Source organism: Rhincodon typus, chromosome 38, assembly GCF_021869965.1.
Source record: "Rhincodon typus isolate 14 chromosome 38, sRhiTyp1.1, whole genome shotgun sequence".
NCBI classification, from domain to species: domain Eukaryota; kingdom Metazoa; phylum Chordata; class Chondrichthyes; order Orectolobiformes; family Rhincodontidae; genus Rhincodon; species Rhincodon typus.
Genome location: NC_063369.1, coordinates 5,203,606 through 5,226,566, shown reverse-complemented (window position 1 = coordinate 5,226,566; position 22,961 = coordinate 5,203,606). Strand labels below are relative to the sequence as shown.

The 22,961-nt window shown below is 45.1% G+C and overlaps 1 protein-coding gene across 1 annotated transcript in view; it reads left to right on the top strand.

Moving 5' to 3' along the window:
• The window catches only part of LOC109916792 (collagen alpha-1(V) chain-like), a 259,059-nt gene that overhangs the window by 135,141 nt on the left and 100,957 nt on the right, over positions 1-22,961 (top strand). The window contains exons 14-20 of the mRNA XM_048617801.1: positions 1,594-1,647; positions 2,151-2,195; positions 2,279-2,332; positions 12,338-12,382; positions 18,244-18,297; positions 19,555-19,599; positions 21,115-21,168. Coding sequence (XP_048473758.1) covers positions 1,594-1,647; positions 2,151-2,195; positions 2,279-2,332; positions 12,338-12,382; positions 18,244-18,297; positions 19,555-19,599; positions 21,115-21,168 — 351 coding nt within the window. The remainder of the gene's footprint in view (positions 1-1,593; positions 1,648-2,150; positions 2,196-2,278; positions 2,333-12,337; positions 12,383-18,243; positions 18,298-19,554; positions 19,600-21,114; positions 21,169-22,961) is intronic.

Below are 22,961 nucleotides of genomic sequence, written 5' to 3'. Positions count from 1 at the left end.
CTGGACCCGAAAGAAGGGTCTAGAGCTCGGAAGTCCGCCTTCCAGCGCCAGTGATTATATCTGGCCTGCTGTGTTCATCCAGCTCTACACCTTGTTACCTTATGAACCAGCACTCCAGATAGACCAGAAAAAATTATACGCCTGAAATACGACAAAGTTTACTCTATTATCACAGATACACATTATCGCAATCTGCGGGTAGTTAGTTGAGGCTGCGAGTGAGAAGGCTCGATGTTGGTAAGCTTTATTTCAGGCAAAAGTTGCATTATTATGTTAGTGATTTATGCCGTTAATCAAGTGCAACAATGATGTGTCTCCTCCTACATTACATTTCTATGACTCAGTGTGTGTTTTTACATTGATAACGTGGACCTCTTGATCAACCAGAATATTTGATCGTCTGGTATATTCCTGGTCCCATAGGTGCTGGTTAATAGAAGGGTTGCTGTGCTACCAGTGTTATTGTAAGGGAGATTAGATTGTTCAACACAAAGTCATTGAGTCATATGGCATGGAAACGCCTTGATGGCTTGCCTGGTGATGGGCTGTAGGTGTGGCTGATCGGAAACCCATTCAATGCCCATCCCTAATTGCCCCTTGAGAAAGTATTGTCTGATCGGGTGGTGCAGGCAGATGCAGGATCGGTTTTCAAAAGGGATGGCGTTGTCGCTGGGTTAGTAATTCAGAGGCTTGGGTGACGTTCTGGGGATCTGGCTTTGAATGCTACCACGGCAGAGTCTATCCCTAGTTCATCCTCCTCAGCTGGGCTCCCATTCCAGATGTAATCAAGGCCTCCTGAGTCTCTTGCTGTCTGCTTTAGCCCACCCTTGTCCAGGGGATACTGAAAATTCAATATTGATAAAACATAGTGATGAAACTCTGACACCCATTGTCACACGTTCCCGAGATTCTGAGAGGAGAAGATGGAAGATCTGTACGAGAGCGATCAGTATTTCATACTTTAATGTATTAATTAGAGAGGGTATGGAAACTTCTGCAAGTCAGACAAATCAGATCCAGCCTCTGTTGGATAAAGCAGAGACAGAGGTGCAACAGACTTAGAGCAGGGGTAAGAGAGCTGCCTCTACAATGCAGGACCATATCCCCAATATCCAGGTCTCGAGGTAAGCAGAAGCCTTGAGGCCTCAACAACATTGAGTTGTAACCGTGGTATCGGTACAACTTTTTTCTCTGAGGATTGAGAGTCTCTGGAATTCCCTTCCTCAAAACGCAAAACCTTTAAAACTTTTTAAGGCAGAGTTGGATAGATTCTTGTTGACAAAGGGGATGAAAGATTATTGGGGCGAGGGAGGGATAAGCAGGAATGTAGAGTCGAGGTTAATATCAGATCTTATTGCATGCTGGATCAGGGTTGGGAAGCCAAGCGGCCTACATCATTTATAAGTTTGTAAATAATTGAATTGCACAGTGGACTGTTTCGGCTCTGACAGTGCAAGAGCAAATTTTAATTCATTTCTCGGATTGAGTTGGTGCCCAGTGTGAGTGTGATTCTGGTGAGTCAGGAACACCCAGGTAGGATAGACAGTAGGCACTGTGTTGTGTTTCTGTATTAACACCCAGTCTTTTTTCCAGGGTAACTTTGGTCCGAAGGGTCCACTCGGTCCATCTGGGGAGAATGGAGTACGGGTAGGTGATGCACAAAGCTTCAAGCACTCTCATAGTCTGTGCAACCGTGTCCCAGCTGAATGACGGAACAGGCCCAAAGGGCCAAATGGCATACTCCTGTTGCTGTGTTCATCAGTGAATGTGCACAATATGTAATTTGGTCTAACGTTCTGTGTTCCCCAGTCTTTCAGTTGCTGCTTTCCTTTAATCAGACTCAGATCGCCATGAGGAGGTGATTTCCATTCTGCCAGCTGTCTGAACAATTATCCTCTCTGAGGGCCCCTTTAACAAGAACGCTTGTAGTCGGACAGTCCTGTAACTTGAGGAAGGTCATGCACTATGTCTTCCCCTGCTCTGTGTTGGGACTTACTCTCCTGGCAAGGATTCTTCAAAGATCCACTCCAGTTTAGTAAATATAAACAGATCCATGCTGAGGAATTGACAAAGCGGCAGCTTATGAAGTGGCAGATTGTGTTCAACCTGGATTTGTTCTGATCGCCTCCCTTTCCTTCTCGATTTTTCAGGGTAGCGATGGAGCAGTCGGACCAAGGGGACTACCTGGTGAACCGGTAAGTGAAGCTCTTTGAGGTTGCCTTGCTGTGTTGTACTTGGGCGAGGGAGACATTAATGATGTGTTTGTCTTCTTTCTCAGGGGCCACGAGGCTTACCAGGCCCAAGGGGACATGTTGGCCCTCCAGGACAGCAGGTAGACCTTGTAATTGCGTGCAGCCTAATCCGTTACTATTGGCAGGGAATCCTCAAAGTCTCCTCAGGAACTGAGATCATTGCAGTTTCCTGGGTGTAGTCGGCTGTTCAGCTCCTCGAGCTGGGTCATGGCTATCAACTACCTCAACTGTCTCCATATCCCCTCACAGAGTCAGAGAACTCTACAGCACAGAGATAGGCCCTTTGGCTCATTGAAACTATGCTGGTCAAAAGCAACTTCCTAACGGTTCTAATCTCATTTCTCAGCACCTGGCCCAAAGCCTTGTGTGTCTTGGTATTACAAGTGCGCATTTAAATACTTCTGCCTCTACCACCCTTACAGACAGCGAGTTCCAGATTCTCATCACCCTCTGAGTTAAAAGCTTTTCCTCACATCCCCTCTAAACCTTCTGCACCTTCATTAAATCATTGCCCCCAACCCAGCCCAGTCCCTCCCCAAGTGGAAAAATATTCCTTCCCATCCATGCCCCTCATATCTTTCTACAACTCCGTCCTCTGTCCCCAAGTCTCCTCTGCTCTAAGGAAAATAGCTCCATCACTGAAACTCTCCAGCCCCAAAGCAACATCCTGGTCAATGTCCCTGCACCCTTTCCAGTGCTATCATTGTCCCTCCTATAATGTCGATTCCAGAACTGCACACAATACTCTCACTGTGGCCCTACCAATGTCTGATGCAACTGCCGCATATCCTCCCTGCTCTTAATCTTTTTGCCTTGGTTAATAAAGGCAAGTATCATATATGGCTTCGCCACCATTTCGCATCTTCATATCTAGAAAGGTATCAACCTCTCCCGACTGACCGAATAGCTGAGTTTCCACAGCCTTCCTACCCACTGAATGAAGAAATTCTTTCTCACGTCGTTCTTAAATGACCTGCCTCTTATTCCAAGGCATTAGCCCCTGGTTCTACCATCCCAAGCATGGGAGTCATCCTTTCTATATCCAATCTGTTGAGCCCTTTAAGAATTCTATGAGGTTCAACAGGATGAAGGGTCCAGTCTTGTAGTTTCTCCAGAGGCTCTTTGATCACAGCTTTAATGTCAATAAAAGACAACCCTTAATGGAAACCCTGACCTGCCTACATCGGCTCCTACGCCAAACAGTCGGCTCCTAGCTCTGGTTCAGAAGCCCAGTCCCCTGCCTCTCTATCTGCTAGGCTGGTGTACAGAAAATCTTAATGAGGGATAGGGAAAGTACGCATCAAAACGTGCCATTTGAAAGAAGATTTGTTCAAGTTGCACTTGGGCAATGAGAGGATAGCGCTACATAGAAGGAGGCTGTTCAGTACCTCTAGTCTGTACTGGCTCTTTCACTGAGCAATCCAGTTCGTCCCTGCTCCCTTCCCACATCCCAGCGCTGTTTTGTGAATCTATCGAATTCCCTTTTGAAAATTCCCATCGAGTCTGTCAGCCAATCAGACAGTGCGTTCCAAATTTCTCACCAATACCTTATCAATGGGCAGTTGAGGGTGGGAATTGATTGGGGGTCACATCAGCAAAACCTACAACCCATGAAAGAATAAAACAATCTGAACCACTCAAAAAAACTGTTTTCCTCGCGTCACCTCTGTTACTTTAGCCAATTGCCTTTCATTGTCATATCCTGGTTAGTGACATTTGTAATGGTTTCTCACAACTGAGCGCCTTCCATCAATTCCCTTCTTGGCCTGCTCTGCTCCGAGGAGGACAGCCCTCCTGTGGGTAAGTATTTATTCCCCCGGCATTAGGAGCTGCGGAAGTTGAGAAAATACAAAGAGCAGAGCTGTTCCCCCTGTCCCTTCCTCCAAATGTTGATGCCGTAACACTTCCCCCCATTGAGGAATCCACCCATGCAGTGTATGTGGGAACTCTTAACAGTTCTCAAGGTCTGACCGAAGCATGAGCTGATCTAGTGTTGACTGTGTGAGTCATGTACTGTTTTGTGAACCCAATCGCTTGCTGTCATGGATTGTTAAGAGTAATTCAGCTGTGAATTCCATCCGAATTCGACACCAAAATTGCTGTGCACTTTCTCACACACACATGTACATGCACACGTGTGTCTCTGGTAACAGTCCATCCATCCATCCTTGTAGGAAATCCATTAACTTGGCTAACCCTTGAGCTCTTCAAATTAAGCGTGGAGACTTGACGTGGAGCCAGATCCTACTTTTACTCTTCAGCTGCGCAACGGTCTCAGTAGTTGAGGTTCAACAGTGACTCATCCCCATTAATAAGTCAAGTATGTTCCAGAGATGTGTACCAATCTACAGAGTCCCAGCAAGAGAAAGCCTGTTTTGGGGAGTTCTGCCGGGTTGATCTCTTCCTGTTCCCTGCTGCAGCAATGCATCCCATCAGCTGGGTCAAGTTGCATTGGTCTCTTCTCTCCACAGTCACCAAAATTACACTATTCCTCATGTGCAGACTGATCTCCTTCCCATCCATTCACATTTTGTGGAGTCCCAGTGTTTCACACTTACCTGCCAAACTGGCTCGTTCATATTGTTCAGGGAAAGGAGCCCGAACTTTATTCAATTCTCTCCTAACTCTGAATGCACATTACGCACAGGGCAACTAAGGATGGATAGTAATTGCCTTCGATCCAGGAGTCTTAGCCTCCTATTTGAACCTGAGTTACGAGAAATGGTAATGTGATGGTGTTAATACTGGATTCAGAATGCAGGGTTGCAGGCGCACAGGTTCAAATCCATGGCGCCTGCAGAAACCTAATTCTGATTAATAAATCTGTAATCTTCTCCTTAATGATGATCATGAAGCTACCAGATGGTTATATTCTCATGTCCATGAGGAGGAAATCTGCCATAGAGTAATACAGCATGGAAACAGACCCTTTGGTCCAACCAGTCTATGCTGACCGTGTTCCCAAACTAAACTAGTCCTACCTACCTGTGCTTGGCCCATATCCCTCCAAACCTTTCCTATTCATGAACTTATCCAAATGTCTTTTAAATGTTGTAACTGTACCCACACCCAACACTTCCTCAGGAAGTTCATTCCACAGACGAACTGTGGACTCTGTGTAAATGAACTCTGTGTAAAAAGGTTGCCCCTCGTGTCCTTTTTAAAGCTTTCTCCTCTCATCTTAAAAATATGCCCCCTAGTTTTGAACACCCCCCACCATTGGGAAAAGACCTTTGCTATTCCCCTTATCTATGCTCCTCCTTCACTTGAATGTGAGTCCAGACCCACAGGAATGTGGTTGACTCTTATCTGCCCCCTAAAAGCTCACTGAGAGGCAGTTGGGGATGGACAATAAATGTTGACCTTGCCAGCAACATTTTAGTAAAATGATATTGACGAATCCTCCTCATCAGCGTTACTGTCCCCTTCTGCCCTCCTAACGTTGCTCATCTCTGCCTCCCTGACACACCAAAAGCAGTGGCTGAATTCCTAGCCTGGTATTCCCTTGGATTGACTATTCCGATATTCCACTGGCTGGCTTTCTGTCGTCTAGGAACGTCAGCTCATCCTAAACCCTGCTCGTTCCTCTCACCCAATCAAATTACGCTGCTCTGGTATTGATGGGCAGTAGTTAATGATGTAATGCTGACTATTCAGCGTTTGCTGCCATTTAAACAATGGAGCCTCAGGGCCAGGCAGTCACACACCGAGAATCTCTTCATGTGAAAGTTCCATTTTCTAATGAAGGGTTTTGTTTTGTTTTGAGGACGCCGTGCGCAGACATCCAGGAACGACTAATTAGTCGGTTCTTTTATTTAACAGTCTGATCTGAGACAACCCCATGACATATTCATTTGTATTGATGTGTAATGTAACACAATATTATGTCTCCAGTTTGCACAGTTATGCATTGCCTGGTAACTAGCAGATGAGGCCAGCTGACCTTGTCAAACAGGACCTCAGTAAATGCCCCATTTTCCCAGTCTATGATTTAAAGCGTTCAGTCATTCTGCAATACTGTATATTATCAGGCCCATATATGTACCTGCATTCTGTGAGATGTGACCTTTATCTCTCATTTGCCCACCTTTCTTGTTAATGGCGTTTTGAAATGACTGTCTAGAGGAGACCTGTAGGTGTTTATTTCATCTGTGGATGTGAGGTTCTGTTCTGAGGTGGCAACATGTAGGTCCATGGAAGTCAAAGACCCTCCCTGTTAGCTATCCCACCTACAATTCTCTTCACTTCCTTGCATGCTTTCTTTTGTTCTAAACAAAGTGCAGTGTCAGCTTTCAGAAAATACCATTTTTTCCTCTTCCCATTTTTGGATCCTCATGGTGGTGACCAGGTCTGTGCGCTCACGACTCTAACCTTCTGGATCTTGCACTGTCCTCTTCAGTTACTCAGAGGAGCTTGCAATTGCAAACTTTAATTGCAAATGATCCGACATCATAATTCTCTTTCTTGCTCTTGGTCCACAGAGCCTGGTCGTCCATCAGTCACCTACTTCTGCAAACTTTTGCATTACTGAATGTGACCTTTTCTTAATGATATTCACTCGCCATCTTTCTTCCTCCCCCATCCTGACAGCTTTCTCAATGCTTCCATGTTCCCTCCATGCGACCCGCCCCAGAGTCGGGTTTCACAACTTTCCAAAGTTTGGATGCCCACTTTTCCGCAAGGTTCTACATTTCGTAGCGAGGTGCCAGTTAATGTATGGGCACTGCACTGTCATGATTGACTGCATTGTGCCCAAGTGCGGTCCCTAGCCCCGGCCTGAAAAGTGCTCCTTCTGACTGCACCAGTCTGATGTTGATCATTTATCACACCTGTACCATCTGTGCCCGGATGGTAATTCAGCATCAATCTCTGGGCATTGCTGCAGGTCTTAACTCAATGCCCACTTGACCCTGTTAGAAGGTCAATAGGGCCAGTGTGCCTTTCAACCTATTGGTCACAGCAGCATTCCAAAAGTGTGGACACTAGTTCTCCTGTCAGTGGAAACCTTTGCCTGCACCAGGAAGTGGCAATTTTTATTTAAAGTAGATATGAATTAAGAAGCACAAACCAGAAAGGCTTGGAAATAACCAGCACTGGTCTGAATTGGTCTTGTACACTTTACATCTCCAGATGTTTTGCTGGTCGTAGTTTTGGGTTTTAACAACCTTGAACTGTTTCGCTCTTCTGGGACATGTCTCGGGCACAGTACGATGGATCTAGCGATAGTTCAGGTGGTGATTAACAACCTGTGAATCTGAACTTGATCATTTATTATTAACACGTGACTCCAGTTAACATTCGGGGATCCGAGTTCAAATCCCACTGTGGCAGATGGTGGAATTTAAATTCAGTAACGTGTTTGGAATTGAGTCTGGTGATGGCCATGTCGATTGTCAGAAAGTCCCATTTGGTTCACTCATGCCTCTTTAGGAAAGGAAATCTGCCGAACTTACCTGGTCTGGTCTACATGTGACTCCAGACCCATGGCAACACGTCAAAGAGTCAGAGAGTTCTGAAGCACAGAAAAAAAAAGCCTTTCGGTCCATCGAGTCTACAGCAGTCAAAAACTACCACTTAATTATTTTAATCCCATTTTCCAGTACTTAGCTCATAGCCTTGGCACCACAAGTGCACATCTAAATACTTATTCAATGTGATGAGGGTTTCTGCCTCTCCAACCCTTACAGACAGCGAGTTCCAGATTTCCCACTGCCCTCTCAGTGAAAGTTTTTCCTCACAACCCCCTCTAAACTTCCTGCCCCTTACATTAAATCTTTGCCCATTGGCATCTATGTGGTTGACTTTAAACTACCCTCCGGGCAATTAGGGATGGGTAATAAATGCTGCCCTGCCCTGTGACACCCACACCTCATGAATGAATTTTTTAAAAAAGTTATTGAACCAAGCAAGACTCTGAACCAGTGAGCCTTTGAAGTTGAACTTTATTATCCAACAAATTACAGTCCTGGTTTGTAAGCTTTTTCTGGCACGTCGCTTTCACTCAGCAATCCCATCTTTATTAAAGTGCGGAACAGATATATTTATTTCCAGATAAAAAATTTGAAATCTCTGCCATTTTCTCTCGGAACATTACAAATTGGATAATCGGGTAACCCTATATCCTTGCGGTCAAGTATATTACAATTAAGCCTGTATTGTGAATTTTATGACTCATGAGTCAGAGGGTTGACGGGTTGACATGGAGAGATCCTATGCTTGGACTGTGTTTAGAGTCAACTGCAAAGTCAACTGTGCACTATTCATGAAGAAATCTCTGTAATTGTGGACTCTGAATCCAGCTCCTCAGCCGAGGCTAATGGCAGTTCAATTGTTAATGGTAATTATTTGATGGCATGAGAGATTTCCTACGTTCTCCTTCAGCTGTTCAAGCCAGTTAACCGCATAGCCCTTTGAACAAACATGTACTAAAAACCCAGCCAGCTCATCAAAGTAAATCCTTCCTGTATCCTAAATCTGATTGACACTATTTCCAGATGTCCAGTGTTGTGCAACATCCATGTTAGCAGATCCCTCTGCTAACTACTGCTCTCCACAACCTGTATTACTACAATAGCCACTATCAAGGGGATGTTAGTTAAGAATACAATAACAAAGAACAGAAGTAGGCCATTCAACCCCTCGAGCTTTCCCTTGCCATTTAATGCCATCTTGGCTGATCTCACCTCAGCTTCCAGTTTCCTGCCCACTCTCCATAACCCTGCAACCTGATACTAATTACAAACCTGCCTATCCCCCCTCTAAGTTTATTCCATGTCCCTGCATCCACCTCACCCAGGGAGGGAGACTTAACCACCCTTTGAGCGAAGTAGTTTCTCCCCATCTCTGTTTGAAATCTGACACCCCCCCCCACCGCATCCGAAAACTAGGATCTGTCGTTCTAGATTGCCCCACATGAGGAAACATCTGGTCTATGTTGACTTTGTCAATCCCCGTTGGAGTCTTGCATGCCTCAATTAAATCTGCTTTCATTCTTCTAAACCCCAGTGAGTATAGGCCTAAACTACTCAATCTCTCTTTTGTAAGACAAGGCCCTCATCTCTGGAATTAATCTAGTGAAAGTTCTCTGAACTGCCTCCAGTGCAATTACATGCTTCCATCCTTACAATAACTTGAAGTGGGATCTTCCTATCTAAGGCTGCCCTCCTGCTTACTTCTTCAATATTTCTGCCAGTGGACTGGACCAGCAACAAATGCCCTAAAGCTTTAGTCCACAAACTATTTTCTTTTAAGGAGGTTGGTTAGCTCAGTTGGTTGGATGGCTGGTGATGCCAATAGTGTAGGTTCAATTCCCACACTGGCTGAGCTTACCATAAAGAACTCTCCTTTTCGATGTCTCCCCTCACCTGAGGCGTGGTGACGCTCAGGTTGAATCACGACTATCATGTCTCTCATGAGAGAATAGTCCTATGGTCTGGTGGGACTAAAGTGACTTTACCTTTATTTTGTTTCACAATAAGCTAAATGGACAGAGCAACTTTTTTTTTCATTCAGGGGGTGAGGGCGTCGCTGGCCGGGCAGCATTTATTGCCCACCCCTAATTGCCCAGAGGGTAGTTAAGAGTCAACCACACTGCTGGGGGTCTGGAGTCACATGTAGGCCAGACCAGGTAAGGATGGCAGTTTCCTTCCCTAAAGGACACTAGTGAACCAGATGGGTTTTTCCGACAATCGAAAATGGATTCACAGTCATCATTAGATTCTTAATTCCAGATATTTTTCATTAAGTTCAAGTTCCACCATCTGCCATGGCGGGATTGGAACCCAGGTCCCCCAGAACATTCGATGAGTTTTTGGGTTAATAGTTTAGCAATAATACCACTAGGCCATTGGCTCCCCATCGTTATTACAATCCAATTCACTTCAGTAAATATAACTTTAGTTAACTTAAGTAATGATGCAAAATAAACAGCTCATCACATTTCTCCACAAAAACCAGTTTTTTCATTTGACATGTTGGGAAGTGATGGCGTTGTGTTCGTCTCACTGGTTCAGTAATCCAGAGGCCCAGCCTAATGCTCTGTGAATGCTCGAAATCTTAAAATAAAAACAAAAATTGCTGGAGAAACTCAGCAGGTCTGAGGAACAGTCATATGGGACTTGAAACATTAACTCTGTTTCTCTCTCCCCCAATGCTGCCAGACCTGCTGAGTTTCTCCAGCACTTTCTGTTTTCATTTAATGCCTTGGGAACATGGTTTCAATTTCCACTATTTCTGTTGGTAGAATTTAAATCCACTTTATGAATCTGGAATCACAAAGCTAGCCTGAAATGGTCTAGCAAGCCAATTGGAGGGCAGTTAAGATATTGCTGTGGGTCTGGATTCTCATGCAAGGTAAGGAGAGCGGATTTCCTTCCCGAAAAGACATTAGTGAACCAGATGGGTTTTTACGTGAATCGATAGTTGTTTTGATGACTGTTAACCAAAAGTGTTCTGGATTCATTGCTTGCCCGTGGTGGGATTTGAATCTGACACCCCAGAGTGTTAGTCTGGGCTCCTGGATGATTGCTCCATGACATCAGCGTATCCCGAGAGACTGGACAGGCTGAGGTTGTTTTCCTTAAAGCAGACAAGATTGAGGGAGCACGTGCTCGAGAAGTATAAAATTCCAAGGGGCAAATATAGAGTAGACAGGAAGGAACATTACCCTTTGATGGAGGGATCAATGACCAGGGGGCATCGATTGTAGATAAGGGGCAGGGGGGCTTAGAGGAGATGTGAGGGAAAACATTGTCACACAATGGGTAGTGGGAATCTGGAACTTGCTGCATGTAAGGGACATTGAAGAAGTATTTAGATGTACATTTGTGATGTCGTGGATGGGATGCTCTTTGGAAGGTCGGTTTGGACTCGATGGTGTGGATGGCCTACTTCTGCACAGTAGGGATTCTATGATAACTCTCTCTCCCTATCCCCTGTACACCCCAGTCCCTGCTCTCCCTGTATCTCTCTCCACGTCTTTATACCTCAACTCCCACGGTCTCATATTGCTCACTCCCCCTGCACATCTCAATACCCAATCTTCCATATCTCCCTCTGCACACCCCATACCCCACTCCCTCATGTGTCTCTTTGTCCCCTGCACATCCAAATTCCCACTCTCCCATATCTCCCTCCCCCTTTACATCCTAATCCTTGCTGTCCTATGTCTCTCTCCCCCTGCAGTCCCTCAGTCCCCACTCTCACAGTTCTCTCCCCCCAACTCTGTCTCTCTCACTCAGGGGTCACGACAATGCTTAAGCCTCAATATGGGATCATTGTGATGGGGAAATGGATTGGGAAACACTGCAGGGAGTGATACAGCACCGTTTGATCATGGTCTGGTCTTGTTATAGCCAAAGGGCGAGTAAAGGCCCTTATTGAATGTTGTGACGGTTAATGATGTTTGGAAATAAAAGTTGATGTTTCAGAACCGAGCTCAGCAGACTGTGAGGGCAACAAGAATACAACTCTCAGAATAGTTAACGGGAGCTGACAAGAGGATGTTGGCCAATGTTGGAACTCCATCCCAATGTTTAAGCCTTTTAAAGAAGTAATCGTAACCAGCACAATGTTGGGAACTAATAATCTGTAAAGTCATGCAACAGTCTGGTCCTCTTCCAATCATCATCGAATTGTAGATTTGCGAACGATTTGCCTGCACCAACCAGGTGGCACTGTGGCTCAGTGGTTAGCACTGCTGCCTCAATGCCAGGGACTCCATTCAATTCCAGCCTCGGGCAACTGTCTGTGTGGAGTTTGCACGTTCTTCCTGTGTCTGCGTGGGTTTCCTCTGGGTGCTCCAGTTTCCTCCCACAGTCCAAAGAAGTGCAGGGAAGGTAGATTGGCCATGGGAAATTGCCGCTAGTGCCCGGGGATGTTTAGGTCATGTGGGTTAGAAAAGGGGAAATCAGGGGTAGGGGAATGGGTCTGGGTGGGATGCTCTTCGGAGGGGTAGTGTGGACTTGTTGGGCCAAATGGCCTGTTTCCACACTGTAGGGATTCTATGATGAACCAATGTAAGTACTTTGTTAATCTTTGGAGAGTAAGAGATGGAGATACATGAATTTCTTTTTCGGTTGTTTCAGGGAATAACAGGTGTCGATGGTCATCCAGGTCAGAAAGGAAACTTGGTAAGGGTTCACTTTAAATTTGACTTGCATTTACTTTATGACTGCTTCGACTTTATGTTTCCACGATTTTTTAAAATTGGTTCATTCATGCTGATGTTGCTGGATGGATCAATATTTATTGCCAATCCCTAGTTGCCCTTGAGAAGGTGGGGGTGAGCTGCCTTCTTGAACCACTGCAGTCCATGTGCGGTTGACCCACAATACACTTGGGGAGGGAGTTACAGGATTTTGACCCAGCAACACTGAAGGAATGGCGATATATTTCCAAGTCAGGATGGTGAGTGGTTTGGAAGGGTGTTCCCATGTGTCTGTTGCCCTTGTCCTGGATGGAAGTGGTTGTGCGTTTAGAAGGTGCTGTCTGAGGATCTTTGGTGAATTTCTGCAGTGCTTCTTGTAGATACTATACACTGCTGCTACTGAGCATCAGTGATAGAGGGAGTGGATTTTTGTGGGTGTAGTGCCAATCAAGCGGGCTGTTTTGTCCTGGATGGTATTGAGGTTCGGTAACTCACTTGCATTGCCAATAAAACAACATTCACAAGCTGCCTGTAATTTTGAGAAAGCTGAAAAGTGGCCCAGTTTTGAGACCTTTAAAAAGAATTCAATATGGTCGAGGTGGAGAAAAGTTTTCCCCTCACAGTGGCAATCAATGTGGGGATTCATCAATATGTGATGCTCACTGATAAATATAACAACTTTTGTTATATTCAGATGGCACCTAATAACACTGGGAAACATTGCAAGGTGCTTCACAGGGTTATTTCAAGCTGAATTTGATACTGAGTCATGTAATCAACTGTTAGGACAGCTAACCTGAGGCTTGGTCAACTGGTAATCTGGGGAGAGATTTCCAGGATCCAGGTAGCTGAAAGCATGGCAACCGCTAGCAGGGATAATGAGACTCAGGATTACACAAGAGGCCGGAATGAGATGAGAGCTGAGATCTCGGAAGGTTGTACATTTGTGAAAGGTTACAGCGATGGGGACGTGATGGATTGGAAAACCAGTGGAGAATCCTGGAGAAACCTCTTTGACCAGAGACTGGAGAGAATGTAGTTATAGAGTCATATAGCATGAAAACAGACCCTTTGGTCCAACTAAACCAGTCCCACTTGCCTGCATTTGGCCCATATCCCTCCAAATCTTTCCTATTCACAAACATGTCAAAATGTCTTTTAAATGTTGTAACTGGACCTGCATCTACCACTTCCTCTGGCAGTTCATTTTGGGAGTCTGCAACATTGAGTCTGGAGCCCCATGAAGTCTCATGGTTTCAGGTTAAGCACAGGCAAGGAAACCTCCTGCTGGGTACCATCTACTGTCCTCAGAGCTGAATCAGTGCTCCTCCATGCTGAACAACACTTGAAGGAAGCACTGACTTTTCCCACTTCCCTCTCCAAATTTCAGCTGGTTTCACCAGAAAGCTCCTTCCCTGCCATTCCCTTGGAGATACAGAACAAATGGATGACCCAAAACAAGTTCCTTTGACAAAGCCTGCTCGCGAATTCCCAGGGACAGTCGGAAGCCTGCAGAAGTAAAGGCGAAACACTGTGGATGCTGAAAATCTGAGAGGAGCACAGAGAATGCTGGAAAAATGCAGCCGGTCTGACAGCATCTGTGAATGGAGAAACACAGAGGGAGGGTTAACATCTGGTATGACTTTTCTTCAGTGAGCCCTCCATTGGTATTAACTGAATGTTCAGATTCCTCTGTGTTGTCAGGTGTAGCTGAGAGACAAGTGACATATTGGTCTTCAACCTTGCTGCTCCTCTGAGACAAGGGAGCCCACTGGACCATCTGATCTGACTCCTGAGTATGTGAGGGTGGTCCCAAATTGTACCAATCCCCCCCATCGCACTGGATTAACGAATATAATTCTACAGCCAGCCACAGAGGTCAGTGTGCTCCACGGTTTTACTAATCCATCATTTCTAATGCAAAGACTTTCATAAGAAGTACTTCAGTTGAGGACAAGCTCTGTGCAGATTAAGTTTGATTTATAAGGACTTGTTAGTGAGACAGGGAAGAGACTCAACGGAGTTGCATCTTAAGCCCATTGCAGAAGACTCCTTGATGTCTTTGCCAAATCATCTCTCGACACCAATGGTGGAGGCTAAATGTTATTGAACCAACATCCTGTCAGGATCGGTGTTGGAATTCTTAAACTCATTTAATAGTGGATCAGATTACCCATAAAACAAGACTATGTTTCCCTGGGCTCCATGCTGACAGTGAAACAGCAAAGTAATGGGAATGGTATGACACGGCTTTCCTGAGTTTTTATTTTATTCAGCATTTCTTGCCCATCCCTAGTTGCCCCTTGAGAAGGTGGGGGTGAGCTGCCTTCTTGAACCGCTGCAGTCCTCCTGCTGTGGGTTGACCCATAATGCCCTTAGGGAGGGAATTCTAGGATTTTGACCCAATGACCCTGAAGTAACGGCGATATATTTCCAAATCAGGATATTACTTTGGGACACGGGCATCGCTGGCTGGGTGAGCATTTGTTGCCTATCCCTAATTGCCCCTGAGACATTGGACTGGCTCAACTGACAGCTCCTGTAGCGTTTCATGCACAGGACTGTATTGCAGTGCGTAAGAGCACACATTTTACCTTGTGGTTATGCCGTTGCACATGAATATACACTCCAGTAAAGTGAACAGGCTATAAAAAGCTCCGCACTCACCCTCCCCTCCCCTCCCAGTTAGATCATTTCACTGAAGCAGAAGAAGTTTACAATTACTTCACCAACATAGTAATCGTGCTTTTGAAATACGTTCAAGCAGTACATGTTTTAACGGCAGGTTTAAATTCATTAAAAATTATGACAAATTCCTGCAAGCTCAACAGTTTTGACAGGTGATTGAGTCAATCTCAAATATGTCAACAAATTCCCCACTTCCCATGGGACTTGGGTATCAGTTATCAATAAACTGCCTTTCAAGTCCCAACAATATCTCAAGGTAATTCGCAGGGCATGGCGAGCTTGTGAAATGCAATAAACTGTTTTACATACAGACATGGCGGCCGGTGTTCGCACAGGAAGATCCCAAAAATGACAGAGGGATACATAGACCAGGTAATCTGTGTTGGTGGTATCTCCTGTGGAATAATATTAGCTGGTATCCTGAGAGGGGGGCCCAACCTTCACACAGCACCTTTTTGGATCTTGATTCATGTCTCCTGGCCTTTCTGAAATAAACTGTTGTGAGTTGCACAGTGCAGTGCTCTTGTGACTTTGTAAGCCTTCACCAGGTCGCCTCCAAGCCTCCAAAGGGGAAACTCAGCGGCTGCTGGAAAGCAGAAATAATGGAAAATGTTGGAAAGGCTCAGCAGGTCAGGCAGCTTCAGTGGAAAGAGGAAAATAAGCTGTGGAGTGGACTTTCCCAAAAACGTCAAGAACCCAACCTCTGGTACTGGTTCTGGGATGAGACCCTCCCACCAACTTGAGGTCATTCTGCAATATTCAGCTGAATCCTGAGGGAGGCGACCAATTGCTGATTTACCTCCACAATTGCTGACCAGTTAAGGACAGCAGGGCATGTCCGGGAGGCAGAACATAGATGTGGTGGGCCAATTTCTTGAGAGAGCCTCAAATACACTCACCTCCAATGGAACTTGTACCCACCTCCAATGCAATGTACACTCATCTACAATGCACCTTACAGTCACCTCCAATGCAACTTACACTCACTTCCAATGCACCTTAAACCCACCTCCTTTGCAATTTATACCCATCTCCGATGCAACTTACATTCATCTCTGGTGCAACTCACACCCACCTCCAATGCAGCTCACACCCACCTCCAATGCAGCTCACACCCACCTCCAATGCACCTTAAACCCACCTCCTTTGCAATTTATACCCATCTCCAATGCAACTTACACTCACCACGATGCAACTTACATTCATCTCTGGTGCAACTCATACCCACCTCCAATGCAGCTCACACCCAACTCCAATGTACCTTAAACCCACTTCCAATGCAACTTACACTCAACCTCCAATGCACCTTAAACCCATCTCCAATGCAACTTACATTCACCTCCAATGCAACTTACATTCACCTCCAATGCAAAGTCTTCCTGCCAGGGTAGAGTGCTCCAGACTGACTCAGCACCTTACGTTTGGCACTTGTCTCTGAGGGCTCTGACTCCAGGGAAACAACTCCATGACAATTGAATGAGATCCTCTTTACTCATTCACGGATTAGCTGATACATCGGTGAAGGACCCCTTTCTGTGTAACCATCTCACCTTCCTGCACGAGTATTGACATACCATGGGAGTCCTGCAGTTCTCACCAAACCATGCATTTGTGGCAAAATAACTTTTGATTTTGGGATCGGTCATCTTGATGGTCGGATGTCATGTGCTAGGAGACGACTCTGGGGAATATTTCTGAGGAGGCATCAATATGTTGAGCAACCAGCACGACATTTCTAGTGCACATATCTCCAAACCTGCATCCACCTTCATGCCAAACTCTAACCCAACATCTCAGGTAAATGTCTCTTCACCAGAACTGAGGAAAAAAAATCAGAGCTGTAACAGGTTTTAATTCAATGTAAAAACAGGGGAGTGAGGTGAGAAAAAGAGGAAGGTTTTGTGAAAGGTTGGTAGACAGGAGAGATTGAACAAATGGCACAGCCTTTGCCATGACCTGCCTTCTAACAAGATGTGAGTGATAACTGTGATCTAACATTGGCAAACTCAACGCCTATCATCATTGGAACATCAGAGCAGATCAAGGACAGAGAGATCAGAGTGTGGGAGTCAAGCAGAGAGTTGGACCAAAAGAAACTGTGCTATCCCCATGGGGAATCACTAATTAATCTCCTGTGGAGCTCGATCAGCATGAATTCCCTTGGTTACTGGCAATGGCCTGCCCAGTTCGAACTCATCACCTGAGCCCTTCATTAAGCAGACCCAGAGGGCCCTCATGTGTCATGGTGATAGAGTCCCTGGGAGGCCTAGGTTCATATCCCACCTGCTCCAAAGGTGTGTAATAACATCTCTGAAAGGGCTCATTAGAAAAATAAGGTTTTTTAAAAAATTAAAGGCTATTTCAAAGCCCTTTTGTGGTGCAGTGGTAGTGTCTGTACCACTGAGCCAGGAGTCCTGAGTTCAAGTCCTACCTGTTCCAGAGCTGTGAAATGTTATCTCTGACAGGTTGATTGCAAAATGCAAAGGGATGCAGGTTAGTCCAGGGAACCTCTAAAAGAGCCCTCTTGTGGTGCAGTGGTAGTGTCCTTATCCCTGGTCTGGAGGCCTGGGTTCAAGTCCCACCTGCTCCAGAAGTGTGTGAAAACATCTCTGAACAGGTTGATTAGGAAAAATAGGGGGAGAAAAAGAGGATAAGCAGATCAAGAGGGCCCTCTTGTAGCATAGTGGTAGTGTCCCTACCCCTAGACTGAGAGGCCTGGGTTCAAATTCCACCAGTGTGTAATTACATTGCTGAGCAGGTTGTTGAGGAAAATAGGTTTTTATAAATTCTAAGAAATAAAGTGAGTGCAGGGGTGAGTCTGCAGGCTGTCCATCCTGGGCTGGGACCAGCCTTTGTAGACCACAAGTAGTAGCTCACTGTTGGCGTTCGACAATAAACAATATTCCTTTCCTGTCGGGCTTCCCGAATTATTATAATGACCAGATGTTTGGGGGCCGTGATAGCAGACTGAATGAAAAAGCAATCCCCCAAGCTGTACTTAGCCTCTGTATTGCAGTGACTATGCACTCCATGCCTGAGTTTCTGTACACTGTACAGACCCAGCTGTTTCAGCCCACTTGAGAAATGAAGGTGAGCACTTCACAGCTGTAGCCTGGATAATTAGAGATTTATCTTCTGTCTACCTTCCATCCTCAGGGTCTTCAAGGTGAACCTGGACCTCCAGGACAACAAGGCAACCCAGGACCTCAGGTGAGAAAGCACTGAAACGCTGTAAGGTTATTGAGGAGCCTCTTACCCGGAGAAAATGAAATGTTCTTCAGTCACTGCTGCAGCACTGTCAATGACATTTTGGACTCGGTTGGGTCGCAGATGTTCTTAATCGAATTAAGGGGTGAAAGACAGAACATCTTCTATTAAATCTGCCTATTAACAAATTTTCCAGAAACTATTTTTTTTAAAAATAAAGTTGGGGACTCAGTTGTCAGGGTGCAATTATAGAACCCTGATAATGCAGATAAAGGCCACTTGGCCCACTGAGCCTGCACTAACCATCTGAACAGCATCCCATCCTATCCTATCCCTGTAACCCTGCATTTCCCATGGCCAATCCACCCTAACCTGCACATCTTTGGACTGTGGGAGGAAACCCACACAGACACGGGGAGAATGTACAAACTCCACACAGACAGTTGCCTGAGGGTGGGATTGAACCCAGGCCCCTGGTGCTGTAAGGCGGCAGTGCTAACCACAGAGCCATCCTGTGCCCCTACTGCTCTGTTGTTGTGACGTGTTATAAGGTATTATTTAAATCATGTTGTTGTGACTGGGTAGTGGCCAGTTATTGAAAATCGGGGACGTGATGGAAAGTGAGAATCCGCAGGACGGACAATGACTACTGTAGTCCTTTTGCCAAATCCCAAGATCTAGCCAATTTCACATTCTTCAATAAACTCGATGCATTCCTTCTCCAGGATATGCTGATCCAATTAGACTCCTGTTGTTCTCCTTGGCAGTCCATCCCTATCCATCCATCACACTCAGTATAATCTAGTTAAATTTTAAATTCTTGCTGTTAGGTGATTCTATAATAATGAGTCATACCTCTTTAATTACCAAATTATATTGCACATCCATTGAAGGAGAGACTTCTTAAAAGGGTAATTGCACACTCTTGCTGCATTTTGAAATTCTGCGTTCCCAATATTCCTCAAGCTGCCGACTCCAGGTCTTGAATGCCATTGGGGATTGAGTCACCAAATGCATGACGGTGCTTTTAAAATTTAAAAAGCTGCCCAGACTGCTGAGTGCCTGCCACTCAGACTGGTCAAACCAGTAGGTAAGTAAGTGGAGCCCTGAGTTAGCTTCAGGTCAGATTATTAGGCTCTTAGAGGTTATTTCTGTTCCTCACGCCCCTGGGAATGCGTTGGAGCCACTACACCAAACAGGCTTCCTGAGATCAGTGTCTGTCCTCTCTTTGTGAAGCAAGTTTATCTTTTCTGCTTGCAGGGCTTTCCTGGACCTCAAGGCCCCATTGGACTTCCTGGTGAAAAGGTAAGTTCTCAAATGGCTGTAGTTTCAAAATTGCGGCTCGCCCCTTCAGGACAAAGACCGGGCAAAAGTATTTTCTGTCTCTTGGAGGGTTGTGTGATTTTGGAATTCTGTGCCTCAGGAAGGCGGGCCATTGAATATTTTGAGGATAAAGATGGACAGTTTTGTTTTGCTAGGCAGGAGAATCGAGGGTTACCCGGAGTCGATGGGAATGTGGAATTTGAAACCCAAACTGGGGTTTTCCATGATCCTGTTAAATGGCAGAGGAGGCTAGAGGGGCTGAATGGCCTACTGCTTAACTCTGTTCATACGTATGCTTTTTGCTGTGTACCTGAGTATAATGGCATTGTGATGGACCGAGCAGTAGGTAGGAGAGAAAGGACAAAGTATGACACCTTGCAGTGGTGGGACAGAAACTTTGAGATTTCCACTGGGGCTGCCCATAGTTAAAAGGCATTTGATACATTAGCACCAGGAATATTTGTAGCATTTACAATATTCTGGATGAGTATTTAAACCCTGTTTGCTTTCCTGGGGAAATGTTAAAGATCTCCTGGCACTTGCCACAAGGAAGAAGATTGGGAGCTTTTCTGAGCAACATTTATCCCTCATCCATTTTTTGCTAATAGAACAGATTATAGAGTAGCAGAGTTCTAACAGCACTGAAAAAGGCCATTTGGCCCATCATGTCTGCGCCAGTCATCAAGCATCAATCTATTCTAATCCCATTTTCCAGCACTTAGCCCATAGCCTTGTATGTTAGGGTGTTTGAGGTGCCCATCCAGATCGTTATTAACTGTCTTGAGGGCTCCTGTTGCCAACATCCTTTCAAGCAACGAGTACCAGATACTCACCACCCTCTGGGTGAAAGAAATGTTATCCTCAAATGCCTTCTAAACCTCCTGCTTCTTACCTTAAAACTGCACCCCCTACTATTGATCCATCTACTGAGGGGAAAAGTTCCTCCCTATCTATTGTCCCTCAGAACTTTGTGCACCTCAGTGTATCTGCCAATTGAGCTCATGGCTGTTTGTGGCATCTTGCTTTACACTGTTCCCATTACAATTGAGATTTATCATGCACATCCAGAATTTGAGTTCAGGTTTGTCACAGCAAACCTGCATCCAAGGTTTCACATTTTGCAGTCCATTAAACTCATTCCGATAATGTAGAAATGAATCAATGTTACTCACCACTGCACTGCTAATATGTGCTTTCATCTCTAACTGTGCACGTTCCAGTGACCAGTGTTGCAACAATTTCAGTTGCAATTGAATGAGCAGAGGGTGGGTAGGATTTGCTACATCTATATTTATCTGTTATGATGCTACACTGTTCGTCTTAATGATATGCCATTGGATCCACAGCCTCCGCACACATCCAAGCTGCATTCTGTGCTGAGAGATATTAGACGTGCTGGCTCAGAGGAGAGAGAAGGTGGCTGAGATTTTCTCTCTGTATAATGCTGTTTGATTTGGTCTGACTGACGTCTTGTTTCTTTTTTTGCAAACTTTGCAGGGTCCTCCAGGCAAGCAGGGTCTGCTGGGTCTGATTGGAGCAGATGGTCCTCCGGTGAGATATGGTGTTGACTGTCTGACGATGAGCATGCCAACCTTTCCACTATATTGAGGTTGTTGTCTGTTAGTACCTGATATTATAGGGGCTCACTCGCCAGTTTATGGACTTCACTTCAAAACAAAATCCTCTAGGTGCTGGGAACCCTAAATAAAATTGGAAAGTGCTGGAGAAATTCAGCAAATCTGGTTGCGTCTGTGCAGAGAGAAACAGAATTAATATTTTGTGTCCTGGTATGACTTTTCTTCAGAGCAAGAGCAGTCATGGACTGAAAATGTTTACTCTGTTTCTCTCTCCACGGACTGATTGAGTTTCTTCGGCACTTTCTAGTTTTACAAATGTGCTGATTGCTAAAGTTGCCTCCAGTGGCTTGGTTTTCCCCACCTTTTTCTTGTTTCTGTGTAATGGCCAGACCTGGTCATTGCTCATCTATGGGGCTTCTTGTTAAGTCTTGTCCAACTGCCGGCTTCATATAAAATCATGTTATTGATGGGGGTCACTGTCACTGTCAATTCCTGTTTGTCACAATCTTTTCTGTCTCTTCCTATCTCATGGATAACCATCATCATACCTTCATTGCAGGAGTTAACAAAAGGGCCTTTTGGAATCTGTGTGGGAAAGGAACCATTTGAATATATAAGAACTAGGAGCAGGAGTAGGCCATTCAGCCCCTCGGGCCTGCTCCGCTGTTGAATGTAATCATGTCTGATCTCATCTCGGTCTCAACTCCACTTTCCTCCCTGTTCCCCATAACCTAATCTACTTATAACAAATCAAAATTCTGCCTGTCTCCTCCTCAAATTCATTCTGTCTCCCAGCATCCACTGTACTCTGGCAGTAAATCCGTCATCCTTACCCAGTCTGGCCTAAAAATGATTCCAGACCCACAGCAATCTGATTGACTCTTAACACCCTCTGAAATGGCCAAGTAAGCCGTTCAGTTCCAGGGTAATTAGGGGTGGATAACAAATGCAGGCCTTGCCAGTGACACCCACATCGCATGAGTGATTAAACAAATAAAGAAAAAGCCTTCGGGTCCAGCAGAGATAATTGCCAAAAAAAGGACCAACATCCACCACACTGTCAGATAGTGAATTTGGCAGATTCACGACCCTTTGAGAGAAGTAGTTTCTCCTTATCTTTGTTTTAAATCTGTTGCCCCTTATCCTAAAGCTATGACCTCTCGTTCTAGATTATCCCACATGAGGAAACATCCTGTCCACATCTACTTTGCAAATCCCTTTTCACATCTTCTGTACCTCAATTAGATCTCCTCTCATTCTTCTAAACTCCAGTGAGTGTAGGTCTAAACCACGCAATCTCTCCTCATGAGGCAAGCCCTTTCATCTCTGGAATTAACCTTCTCTGAACTGCCTTCAATGCAGCTACATCCCTGCTCAAGTAAGGGGACTAGAACACTATAGAATACTCCACACGTGGTCTCACTAATGCCTTATACAACTGCACAACAACACTCCCCTACTCATACACTCTATTCCTTTAGCAATAAATGCCAAAGTTCCATTTCCCCTCCTGACTACCTGCTGTACTTCTGCGCACTGAAGTGAAGGAACCCAGCATGGAGACAATCTTTTATGCAAATGTAATAACATTGAGAGGCACTGGCAGCTGTATTGTGCTCGGCAACTGTGTTTTAACAGGACAATCACATTGCTGAACAGAGATGTTGCTGCAGCTGTGTCAGACAATTAGGTTTGAGAGGTTTTGTGGAGATCAGACATTTGAAGGAAGCTTTTTTTTGATTTTTTGATCTTACTTTTGGGTCTTAA